General features: G+C 38.3%; 1 protein-coding gene across 8 annotated transcripts in view; it reads right to left on the minus strand.

The window, feature by feature from the left end:
* The window catches only part of CACNA2D3 (calcium voltage-gated channel auxiliary subunit alpha2delta 3), a 518,406-nt gene that overhangs the window by 107,084 nt on the left and 398,274 nt on the right, over positions 1–13,048 (minus strand). For all 8 annotated transcript variants that reach the window (XM_032193911.1, XM_032193905.1, XM_032193903.1 and 5 more), the window contains one exon: positions 1,118–1,201. In XM_032193911.1, the coding sequence (XP_032049802.1) occupies positions 1,118–1,201 (84 nt within the window). The remainder of the gene's footprint in view (positions 1–1,117; positions 1,202–13,048) is intronic.

Consider the following 13,048-nt stretch of genomic DNA (forward strand, 5'->3'; position numbering starts at 1 on the left):
ATGGAGAAAGAAGATATAGACATGTCAGAACAGGGATCAAGAAATTAGTACATCTGAAGACTGACAAAACTCCAGGGGCAGTTGTATGTGATCCATCCCAGATTTAGGAAGGACCTGACAAAGTAAATATGGGAATGTTCAGTGGGTATATTCAAAACCTCTCTGGAAAAGCAGAGGTATGGGGGACTCAGTATCGCTATTTGAGAAGGGAGCTAGAAAACATCTATGAAAAATATAGACATGCAGTCGACACTTTGGCAGTAGGGAATTTATGGGAAAAACTAAATTACAGGACAGAAAGGGGAACACCTGGAAAGTTACGATTTAATTAAGGACAGTGAGCATGGATTCACACCAAACAAATCATGCCTAACAAATCAGATTTATTGAGGAAGTAACAGAAAGACCAAGCAAAGGTTAAGCCATGGACATAAGGAAAGCTTTTGATACAGTACTGTAGCAAAGGCTAAGCCTGCAAGGTAAGGATACGAGTGAACCACAGAGTAGATGGAGCACTGAAAAATGAGTTTACCAGAACAGACAATGTGCATAACACCTGAAAGACATAGAATGAATGCTTCTGCAGCTACCCATATGACTAAAATTAGGAGTTTGGAATGAATCTTTGATATTTGCATTATGAACAAAGGTCAAAGAATCTAATTTGTTTATTTATCTGATTTTGTACATTAAGGAAAACAACTCTAATTATTTCCATTAAGGAAAGAGAGATCTCATGAAGAGTTGTTAAACACCTTCTTTCATTTCTGAGTTTCAGCAGTTGCCTGGACCAGCCCAACAGAGATATTCTATTAATTTCTCTAGTGCTCTTAGCTACCCAGTAAAAATACACAATGAGATGCATGGAGCACACAAGCTGGGTGATGAGTTTTACCTGATAGTCTGTATTAGCAGTGTATGTACATGCACATCTAAGTGAGAACCAATATGAAAAAAAGGAAGGTTATAAAATTCTGAACAAACTAAAATGGGCTACGGGTTTTTCCCTTCCTGGGACCAGTCAATTGGCCACTCCAATGACTGCTTGAACAGTTCCATGTACAGTTGTGGGATGCAACAGTGACTTTTGAAAGGGTTTTTAAAACACATCACTTACCACATCATCTCTGTCTTCCCACTCAACCTCAGAAAGATCCACACTGCTGTAGTTGGGCTTTCTTCGTTTCTTCCCTTCTTCATACTGGCATTAAAAAAAAAAAAAAAAAAAAAAAAAAAGAGTGAGTGAAATATTTAACATATTGTTTTGCTTCCGCATCTTGTATCAGAAGACTTTTTTAAATTTGCTGGACTTATTGGACTTGCTGATTGTATGCTATATGCTATAATGCTATAAATAACAGTAGATAGCTTAATTCACATAAGATGAACCATATTGCTACACATTGTCTGTGAAGTAAAAAAAAAAAAAAAAAAAAAAAAAACTTCATACATGATTATTTGCATGATCTCTTGCCATATTACAAAGCTGATCTTGAAAGACACACTGAGAAGTCAAACTCAGGAGTTGTACCTTTTTCTTTTCATATGGAACCTACATGAGACCTTCCTCTTGTAGTTTATGTTAAATGTCTCAAACTAGCTCTTTCAGCTGTACAGGAAGTTATATTTACTATAATCTTATCAAGAAAATGTTTACATGGTTCTTTTTAAACAAGATAAAATGCAAGTCTTGAGAAGTGTGGTGTTAACATTTGCTGATACCGTATTTTATCTACAACTTCATGGGAAAAAAAGTAATATACTAATAATTATAATTCATAGTTTTTTATCACTAGTCACTGTTACCCTGTAAATCTCACATTTTAAATAAACATTCTAGTGACAAATTGATTTGACACTAGGGAGTTTATAATGTAGGAAATTCTGCCCTCTGCTGAACATTCAAGATCAGAGTCTACTAGAGTAAGAACAAAAAAGAAAAAGTATTTAGGAAAGTCTGTGAATAAACACCTTAATCTAAATGTTTAAGAAAAATTATGAGAGTCTATTTGAAATGCGTAAATAAGGAAGAAGATCTGTGAAAAAAAATGACCTTTTATCTTTTATTACTCAAATAGAATCACAGAATCACAGAATTTCTAGGTTGGAAAAGACCTCAAGATCATCGAGACCAACCTCTGACCTAACACTAACAGTCCCCACTAAACCATATCCCTAAGCTCTACATCTAAACGTCTTTTGAAGACTTCCAGGGATGGTGACTCCACCACTTCCCTGGGCAAAATAAAAGCGGAGGATAACACCACCACTAGTCCTTATGTGGTATGACAAGAAACACTAGGAATTGTGAGAATTCCCCCAAATCCTGCATCTTCCCAGCTTCTGTGACTCTCCAACAACAGAATGATAGAAAGGCAGTAAGGCAGTATATATCGTTGATTCTCCTGTGCAGGACAAACTGCCATAAACCAAAGTTGTCAGTGCTCAATTCAGCCCATTCATCACTGGGGCCAGTGCAGCAGGGATTTTCAGTCCTATTCTGTAGATCACAGAGAGACCTGAGAGGCCAAAGAGACAACTTGCTCTCTGAGCATTTGAAAGGTTATTCCATCCTGACTTTTTCCAATTAAATGATTCTCAAGTGAATCCCACAGCTGACTTTGTAGGGTCACAGTATGTAAAAACAAGCATGACAAACTCTTCTTTAAGAACAGCAAAAAATGTTGACTACTGGATTGTAATCACAAAGAGATTTTGAGATATTGGTAGAACAGCAATATTTCTCAGATTTGATTTTTGCTCAAAAAAATGGATACTTCAGTTATTTCTACAGATTACTCTCTGGGGAATCTATGTGGGATAAAATTCTGAATTATCATTTATTCTTTTGAGTAACAAAAAACTCTTAGCAACTCTGCTGCTGTAACTGTTAGACTAAGTTCTCACAATTCACGTGGATGTAATCGAAGAGTAATTTCATGCAGTCTTCCTGCCCCCATGCTAGAGGTTAGTGTTCTCATAACACCTAGTGTACTTCTGGGCTGATGCTATTCAACAGATGGGTAAAGAGACAAAGAATTACTCATTTCAGCACATGCTCATATACCAAATCGTGAATTCAAGCAGCTCAGTGCTCAGATTACTTCTTGCTACATGACTTAGCTCTGATAGCCGACGAGATAACAAAACCCAAGTACAGAAACACAAAACTTTGAAGCTACCATAGTTAAATCTCACAAGAATAAAAAATGAGAGGATAATGTCTGGTACATTAGCAGGGCTTGATTTCTGTATCTTTCTATGTTTTGTAAACCTCTCATTGTGGTTGCAGCTATACCTGTATTACCTTTAATGTCTACAAGGAGTAACTATGCCTACTCTCTGGGGTTGTACCTATTAATCAAGTAAAGATTCGGTCTGATTTATTCCTACTTGTCTAGAAATGGTAGCAGTCAAACTCTGAAATGTTGAGAGCTGAACAATGTTACATAGAAGTTAACTGGGAACATTTGAGTAGAACAAACGTAGAACAAAAGTAGAACTCTGGAGAGCAGCCCCGCAGAGAGGGTTGTGGTTGACAGCAAGTTGAATATGAGCCAGCAGTGTGCCCTGGCAGCCAGGAGGGCCAACCGTATCCTGGGGTGCATCAAGCACAGCATCGCTAGTCCGTCGAGGGAGGTGATTGTCCCGCTCTGCTCTGCGCTGGTCTGTCCTCACCTTGAGTACTGTGTGCAGCTCTGGGCACCACAGTACAAGAAGGACATTAAACTGTCCAGAGTGTCCAGAGGAGGGCAACAAAGATGGTGAACACTGGAACAGGCTCCCCAGGGACATAGTCTCTGCACCAAGCCTGTCTGAATTTAAGAAGTGATTGGACTGTGCACTTAGTCACATGGTCTAAACTTCTGGGCAGACCTGTGTGGTGCCAGGAGTTGGACTTGATGACCCTTACGGGTCCCTTCCAACTCGGGATATTCTGTGATTCTATGAGTCTAACAAACGTGAAATAACTCCTGTCCTGGTTCCAATGTTTAATTGCATCCTTACTCACAGATGCTGAACAGCTTCTGGGATGTGCTGCATTCTCAGACACATATGCAAAACCTTACTTATGACAATGGGAGTTGATGTTGTGTGTCTGACAGCAGAAGTGGGCTTCAAATGTACAGCAAATAATTTGCATCATATTGATTATGTTAATTTTTAATTATTTATTTTAATCATATAGATTCCATACCTTGCATGCAAAGAACAAAAACAAAATCCAAAAGAAACTAAATAAAGAGCTGGACAAAACAAAGTTCTGCAGCGAAGACAGAATAAGAATTATCTCCATGTCAGAGAAGCAGAAAGAAAGCCAAAATCCCAGTGCTTAAGCAAGGGGTAGATTCCATAAACACTCAAACTGAAAGTGCAGATCTTAAATGACATTTAGAACAGGAAGTAACAAAGTACTGAGAAGCCTAACCCCTCATTCAGTTATTAGACTTTGGGGGACTAGTGTTGAGTTGCCTACACAAGACGTCAATATGTGAAGAATGTTCATGATATAGTTTGGGAAAGGATGCAGAGAAAACATAAAAAATACTTCCATGAGGGAGATTTTGTTCTGATAAAAAAATAAAAAATAAATTATTCATATATGTGGGTAACTTTACTTACACGTGTTCTTCATGAAGATTATTACATTATTCCCTGCAGTGAATTTACATATCCTTATGTCACTGGGGCCTAAAATATAACCGAGTCCTTCATATTACTGTTCAACAGGCCATTCTTTATTTTTGTTCTAGTTTTATTACTATTCTAATTTCTCGGTAAAAGTTATTCATGGATATGGAAGCAATCCACCAGCTTTTAAAAATGGCATTCATCTATGCCATTTTCTATGGTAGCATACTGAATCTAGCTTTGCTTTTATCTCTGTCTGAGACTCCTGGTTGTAGTATGAAATACTGATTGAAGGCTGAAGCCAATCCCATTTGCAAGATTACTATAAAGCACTGAAACAAATCAGTATAGGACCCATTGGGAAAGACAGAAACTAGGAATTCTACCAAATTGCACTGATTTAAGTGCATGAGGAAAAGAACTAGATTTAAACTGTGTGCTGTTAATCTACTTTGGCCAATATAAAATGTGTAGTGATATTATATAGTAGATAAACCGTAGAAAAGATAAAAAAGAGAGAGAGAGAGAGAAAGAGAGAAAGAAAGACACTGAAATTTTTTAAATACCTGAACTACGAATAAAGAATCTTTTAGTCTGCTCAGAATTTAATGTTAGCTTCAATATTCTTTTGTTTGTGGAAAGAACAGGGGAAATAATTTTATTTGGTAATCCGAATGAGCTTTATCTTCCTCAGTATCTTTTATTTGAGGCTTGGCCAAACTGTTATAGGACTGGATGATTCAAACAATGTGTGACGTGTACTGCTTAAAGACTGAATCACATTTTTACACCACCCCCTATACAACCATTTACATGTGCCATTATTAAACTTTTCACTTTGATATTCTTTTTTTTTTTCTTTCTTTTTTAACATGAACAGTCTCAAACCATCTGCACTGAATATGATCTGCCACGTGTTTATAAGTCAGAGCGTAGCAATCTGATCATGGAAGGAGCAAACTACATCTTAACAGCTGCAAGCCTTGGGTCTAAGGTGATAGTAATTTCTCAGATGTGGTCCATCTGGATAATGGAGAGGTAGGAGAGAGTAAGTTGCTCTGATAGTGTCAGAGCAACTTTGAATTGCTTGGAAGTGTCAATAGACAGTGAACTTGCTTAGCCACATTTGTGGAATCATCTGTGAGAAAATATGATAGCAATAAAGTATATAACAAACAACCACCAAAAGCTGAAGAGGTAAAATAATTTCAAGGGAAAAACCTCCTCCATCCCAAACTACTATCCAGTGTACAAAAGTAGGAAATCAGGAACTACAATAAAGAAAGAAAGAAAGAAAGAAAGAAAGAAAGAAAGAAAGAAAGAAAGAAAGAAAGAAAGAAAGAAAGAAAGAAAGAAAATAAATCACTCCTATTTTAAAATGCAGCATTAGTTGATTAAGTTTCATCATTATGGATTAGTACTTCAAAATTAGGATAATATATTAATTTAAATAGAACTTCAGAATTATCCCCACCTTTTTTTTAGAGAGACGAATAAATGCAAATATGCTTTGCTGAGCTTGCATATATAACTAATTTTAATTAATAAACAGCACACAGAAAGGAAGGAAAAGGGGTACTTCTTTCCTACTTCTCAGGTAGGTTTTTATTAATTCCAAATGACAAATTCCTGCAAATATGGATTAAGTCTTTCAGCATTGTTCCATTAACACAATAATGCTTGCCCTAAAATGCTTTGAGTTTAAATACTATGGAGCAAAGCAAGATATAGGGGAAGGACATGAGAAGAAAAGGGAAGAGATTGCTTCAATAGACTGATTATTATTTTGAGATTGAAAAAATGTGAAAAATTCCCTTCAGTGCTTCACCTGTTTATATAACATCACTGATAGCAAATGAGTTTCCATTCACTACATAGCTCCAAAACATTTGGCCAGGGGATACATGTGAAGCTGCATCCTACCTCAATGTAAATCACTACTGCTCAGCTTTTAAGCTCTTTATTTCATTCAAATTGTTTTCCTACCCCCACGATCCTGATTCATCTCTTGTGATAATTTTATTTCATGATTTGCATCTATTCTATGGTTTCAGATGGTCTTTTACTGGTCTGCACTTAATCTTAAATTTGGGGAACATTCATTGATGTCCAGTCAAAAACAAAGTTGCGTGCTGTACAAAGTTCCTTATTTTAATATACATACACACACACACACATGTATATAAAGTAACATTTTGATTTTCTTAGGAAAAAAAAAGAACAACTCCTTCCAAAGAGAGACTTTCATGATAAGCCTATTATTTAAGACATTAATCCAGAAGTTCCTAGGTTATGGTTGGCAGTGAAAACCAGTTATTTTGGACTGATTTTTCATGCCAGATGGCAGTGCAAAACTGCCACACTATAAAATTTCCAGCAGTACTGTAGATAAAAGCTGACAACAGGAGCTATGTCATTTGCTACAGAGAAGAAAACATGCAATTCTAAGTTTCCAGGCAGAGAAGTAGGAACAAGCAGATGTACCACGTACACAGAAGAACCTTCTAGCAATGTAAATAAATAAATAATATAAATCTCATGCCACGCATATTTAAATTGCTGTCTCCTTACAATTATAACACATGCTTATGTTACAAATACTGCATTTATGTTTAAATCAATGAAACAACATGGAAATATGTAACGGGAGGTAAAAAACAAAGCAACAGAAAATAGCTTTAAGTCACACAACTACAGACTGGAAAAAGGGCGTGTTGGTTGAACTCGTGTTTTCAGGTGGATTGCAGTTGACCAGCAATGTAACATGTACGTGGTTTACGCTGCTGAAAAAAACAACTGTTCTATTTACGATTTTATTTGCATTCTCAGGACCTTATCATTTGGGATTATGTAAAACTGGCAGCTGCTTATAATTATTTGGGGTTTGAGTAGACATAATTAAAAACATCTGCCTTTATCTTAATACTACCAGACTTAAACCCATGAGCTTGGTTATACCTAACTTCAAAGCTGAAAGCAAAGAATAAAAGAAAGCTCTGCATATTGCTAACAAATTTTCAGTGATTCATTTAGATGTACAACCAGTTATTCAACAGCCTTCAAACCTTTAATTATCTTTTAAATATATGTAATTTTGCACTTTAATTAGATAGCAATTTAATGTTCTCACAGGGATTCAGATGCACTGTCTTTTTTAAATGTAAACTCCAATAGGAATAATCATTGGCATTCAAGTGATTGAATTCTTCAGTTAAATGAACATGAGGCATTTACACTGTTCAAATCATTCAAATATTCTGCTGTCAGCTACAGCTGTAGAGTTTTATGGAGTCGCTGCATAAAGCAAGGGTAAGTGTAGGTTATCTTACGTTCCAGGCGGGACTCCCCAGAGAGAAATGAGATTTGCTGCTTATGAAAGGCTAACACTGCTTAAGTGGGGCATTAATGTTTCCCCTGAGACTCAGATTTCTCTGTTTTTCTATATTAGGAGAAACAAATTTTCCCAGAATTTAAAGCTACAAAAGACTTAATACTGGTCTAGCAATCTTTAAATATACCGCATCTTTCAGCTAAATGCAGTATCTCATGACAGGCAACAAGTTTAAAATGGTAAATTACTCAGGCAACTAAACTGCCAATGTATTTAATCGAACGTATTACAATATATATACAGGCTCTGATTTCTATGTATAACATTCCCAATTAAGATTGCTCAAATTAAATAAAGATGTGCACCATTTAAAAAAAAAGGAATTTGTCAATTGAACTGGTTTACAGTGATAAAAAGAGTATTCACATACAGCCATTCGAAAAATCACCACAATTATTATCCTTCCAGAGTTTATACCGAGAGTATGAACAGATGCCTCAGTTTCCTCAGAGAGATAAAAGATTTTGATTTAAACTCCAAAATATAAAATCCTTAGTCATCACGAATGTTATTATACTAATAGATGGATACTATAATCTGTAATCTGTAACACATTCCTAACACATTATTTTTATCAAAATAAAATAGAATCAAAGACACAATTCGATTTCATAACAGATGCATTTGTTTTAAATGCATATTTTCTTTAATTTAGGAACCTGATCTTCTTGGACAGAAACTTAGAACATTCTATCCTAAATGAACATCGTAATTACTGAAAACAAAACCCTTCTTTATTCCCTGCACAAAAACACAAATTCTGCTGCCAGCTATGAATCAATAAGCCACAGACTTCACAAGATTTACTAGCAATCTTGCTAGATTCAAAGAAAACGACATGAATATTATGACAGAGAGGCAATGGTGCAAACCCCTAAAAATAGTTAAGATTCACCAATATGTCAATATGTGACTATTGCAGGCACTGCTCATTCACGGGCATTCTTGAATTTCTCTCTAATCCTACTACTTTCTTCAGAAGGCAGTTTTCCTCTGGCACCTATATTTAAGACTACACAGTGACAGCTACAGTAAGGACCAGTCAGTTACAACTAATACAGTGGGTGTTTTTAAGCAAACGTAAAAAGTACACAGGCTCTTTTTATTACCCTTCTTTTACTTTCAGTGTGCCCATTTCACTGACAATCCGTAACGTCATCATGATATATGTTTTGCATCCTAACAGTTAATGGAGTACCACCTAGCATACTGCAAGTGCTAACAGAACACTGAAGATTAACCAGTAAAATCTGATATAAAGTAGCAAGAAAAACTTTGCCCTCATGCACATTTCAAGCATGTGTAGTCGCTGCTTTGAAAGTCTCAAAATTCATTTTGAATTCCCAAATAATTCACTTTTTTTTCATAAGAATATCTATGGTTTTATATCGAATATGAGATTCAACACAGTAGCATAAAATTTAAAATAGTGTCATATAAAATAAAAAACACTGCTCTCTGTAAAAAATACGGGATTTTAACCAAAAAGCAGCATACGGGATAATTCCAATACAGAACTATGGATGTTTCTTGAAATATCTCTGCCAACAGCTATAGTTTCTTGAATTATCATCAGTGTATTTGTGACAAGGAATGCAGACTAAAAAAGGCATAACATATAAAAACAATTAAAAATAATAATAACAACAAAAATCTGAAATCCACCGGGAGGGGGGGGAAGGCTGCTCGCGGCACTTTCCCGAGGAACCTCCGGCCCCTCGCCGCTGCCCCGCCGGGTGGTCCTGGGGCGCCACCTCATGGCGGCTGCCGCGCAGCGCAGCGAGGCCGCCGCCGCGCCCCGCCGTCGCCTCCCCCCCCTCCCCCCTCCCGCCCGCCCGCCCCCCGCCGCCGCCGCCGCCCCGCCCCCCGGGCTAGGGCCGGGGCCGGGCCTGTCTGCGTGCAGCTCCCAGCCCGGTGCCGACAGCGGCTGGGGACGGCGCGGAGAGAGGGATGTTGGCAGCCCGGCGGGATGGCGTGGGCCGAAGTGGGCCGGGAGCGGCACAAGGAGTACGAAAGGAGTTTCCGTGCAAGGGAAGCATGTGGACAATTTACACGCAATCAGATAATTGAAGAAGGAATTTCCAAGGGATTCCTTAGCGCCTGGTTGTCAAGGGTTATTAAGTTGTTTGTCAAGACTCATCCCTCTAGTAATGGCTTTGTGAGGAGAATGCATCTGGAAGTTCTTTAGGGTCCACCACGGCACCAGCTACTCATGGAAGCTACTCTCCTGCACTGCCTTGGAAATCTTCAGTCACTATCCTACACCTCAACAAGTACCTCACGCCTGGAAAGCACTTTCCTCCTCATCTTCTGATATGTGGTTAGTCCCATCAACTGCCCAAGCAACCACTCATCCTAACTGAAAGCCAACTTTATTATTAAAAAAAAAAAAAAAAAAGATGAAATTGCCAAGAAAAACATGTTAAACCAAAACCAATAGGATAATCAGCGTAAGAAATGTTGCTAGCTTAATGATTAAATGTACTGATCAACATAAGATAAAAATCTGGTGCAACAGGAAACAGCCATCCCCAGCGAGCGTTTGCTATCCTGCGTGTCTGCTCAGTGTCCCAAAAGACAATTCCTAAAAAAGCAGCATGTCCACTTCAGGACTAACAGACATGGCTGCTGGGCCTAGCAGCTCAGGAGTCGAGTAGTGTGCTGGCTTTACAGCACCACAGCAAAGCACAACAGTGACATAAACCAGCTTGATCAAGTCCGTAATCAATGTATTTGAATGTCAAATCCAACCCACCAAAATGATTGTAAGCAATACATTTTGTGAGCTATCCAATTCCACTCCTACATGCCTATTTTACATACTTATTGTTACAAATTTAATGGAATGTTTTGCCACTAGTTACAATGGTATCAGGATTTGGGCCTGTAATATTAATCTAAGGGCCCAGGCCCGTAATCACTTCACTCTCAAAAACTCCACTGAAGTCAACAAAAGACTCCCATTATGCACTACTGACAGAACCCAGAGGTAAAAATGACTCTTCCAAAAAATGAAATGAGCAGACCATGAATAAATCACCAGGAGTTCCCTACAGCTGACAGTTTATGGGCTACTGCCCAATGTTCTGATTTTAGAAAGAGAAACTGTTGTGTAAGGTAATGAAATAAGGCCCTTCAAGATGTATACAGGGGCTAGTGATAGTAAAAGAAAACCATCTTTTGACTCATAAAACATGCCACCACAACAGAAATAAGGAAATCAGATAGCACCCTCTTTCTGTCTGAACTATCCACTTTTCCTGGATTTTATTTCCTTCTGTTTAATCAAATATCAATTCTATAAAGAATTGATACTATCATTTTTGGAACAATCCTTGAAGTAATTTGCCAGAAGAAAAAGAAACAGTGCAGCACATGCATGTTGTCAAATTCTTATAATGCAGATAGGGAACTTTCAAATACATATTCCAATGGCTTGCAAATGAATATAGGCCATTAGATGCACCTGAGATATCACAGGATTTAAAATATACATATAAATATAAATAAATAAGTAAATAAATAAATACATATATATGGGGGGATCAAGAACATGTCACAATTTTAGTATTATGAAAATTTGGGAATGCTATTAAAAATACATGATACGTAATTTAGAATGGGATATACAAAATATACATGGATTTTCATATATACAGAGATAAGAAAAAACATTGAGGGTAGTGGCTGATCATGTACTAAACCAAATCAATCAAATTTTCCTTTGCAACAGCTGCAAAATTTTGAAGACAACCTCCCCCTACACTGGCATTACACAAACACACACACACACACACAAAGTTAATATAAAAATCTTACATAATAGCAAAACAACATTTATTTCATCATTTTAACCGCTGAGAATAATGAATAGGATTAGTCTAATGCATTTCAAATACCAAAGAATGCTAGCAGTGCATACAGAATGCCAGCACAGTCAAATCTAGTCAGTCTGCTCATAACTGTCTCGTTTAAGGAATTTTTAGGTTATCACAGAATTACAGCCTCATTTGAGGTACCTGTAGGGTGCAATAAGGTCACCCCTGAGCCTTCTTTTTTCCAGGCTGAATGATCCCAGCTCCCTCAGCCGCTCCTTACAAGCCTTGTTTTCCAGACCCCTCACCAACTTCGTTGCCCTTCTCTGGACTCGCTCGAGCACCTCCATGTCCTTCTTGTAGCGAGGGGCCCAAAACTGAACACAGTACTCAAGGTGCGGCCTCACCAGAGCCAAGTACAAGGGGACAATCACTTCCCTAGACCTGCTGGCCACACTGCTTCTTATGCAAGCCAGGATGCTGTTGGCCTTCTTGGCCACCTGAGCACACTGCTGGCTCATATTCAGCTGATTATCAACCAATACTCCCAGGTCCTTCTCCGCCAGGCAACTTTCCAACCACTCATCTCCCAGCCTGTAGCTCTGCTTGGGGTTATTGCGCCCCAGGTGCAGGACCTGGCACTTGGCCTTGTTGAACTTCATACAGTTGGCCTCAGCCCATCGGTGCAGCCTATCCAGATCCTCCCCTGCAGAACCTTCCTACCCTCGAGCAGATCAACACACGCACCTAACTTGGTGTTATCTGCAAACTTACTGAGGGTAAGCACTCGATCCCGTCATCCAGATCATCAATAAAGATCTTAAGGAGAACTGGCCTCAATACTGATCCCTGGGGGACTCCACTAGTGACAGGCCTCCAACTGGATTTGCCTCCATCCACCACAAGTCTTTGGGCCCGGCTACAAAGCCAGTTTCTAACTCAACACAGTGTACGCCAGTCCAAGCCAAGAGCAGACAGTTTGTCTATAATACAGCTGGATGTGAGCTAAAAGTAAAATTGCACAAATAGTCACTTGACATGGATGGGGTAACAAGGCAGTGAAGATGTGCAGAAGAGACCTGATGGTGCACTAAAATTCTGTGTATATAATCCAGGTGCTCTAAGGAGGTTATTACAGCCTCTATTGCTGCCTCTTCTTTGCTACAGTTGCCAAAGAGAGCTCAGTGGCCAACCTCAGTCAGAGCAGTGA

The sequence above is a fragment of the Aythya fuligula genome, chromosome 10 (genome assembly GCF_009819795.1).
Source record: "Aythya fuligula isolate bAytFul2 chromosome 10, bAytFul2.pri, whole genome shotgun sequence".
NCBI classification, from domain to species: Eukaryota; Metazoa; Chordata; class Aves; order Anseriformes; family Anatidae; genus Aythya; species Aythya fuligula.